The 243-nt window shown below is 51.4% G+C and overlaps 1 protein-coding gene across 1 annotated transcript in view; it reads right to left on the minus strand.

Moving 5' to 3' along the window:
- LOC104275144 (dihydropyrimidinase-related protein 4-like) overlaps positions 1-243 on the minus strand; it is a gene marked incomplete at both ends in the record, with an annotated part of 11,352 nt that overhangs the window by 1,697 nt on the left and 9,412 nt on the right. The window contains one exon of the mRNA XM_009871015.1: positions 47-217. Within this exon, the coding sequence (XP_009869317.1) occupies positions 47-217 (171 nt within the window). The remainder of the gene's footprint in view (positions 1-46; positions 218-243) is intronic.

The raw sequence follows: 243 nt of genomic DNA on the forward strand, positions 1-243 counted from the left end.
TGCTTCTAAAAACAGCTCGAGAAAAATAATTTTTAAAATATTTTACCAAATTGTGGGTTTTTGCCGAGATGATTTTAGTAGCCTTGGGGTTCCACACCACCAAGTCGGCGTCGGCACCCACGGCGACGCGCCCCTTCCTGGGGTAGCAGTTGAAGATCTTGGCAGCGTTGGTGCTGGTCACGGCCACAAACCCGTTCTCGTCCATCTTCCCGGGGACCTGGCAAAGAGGAGGAAGAAGAGAGC

This window comes from Apaloderma vittatum, unplaced genomic scaffold (genome assembly GCF_000703405.1).
Source record: "Apaloderma vittatum isolate BGI_N311 unplaced genomic scaffold, ASM70340v1 scaffold22796, whole genome shotgun sequence".
Lineage (NCBI taxonomy): Eukaryota > Metazoa > Chordata > Aves > Trogoniformes > Trogonidae > Apaloderma > Apaloderma vittatum.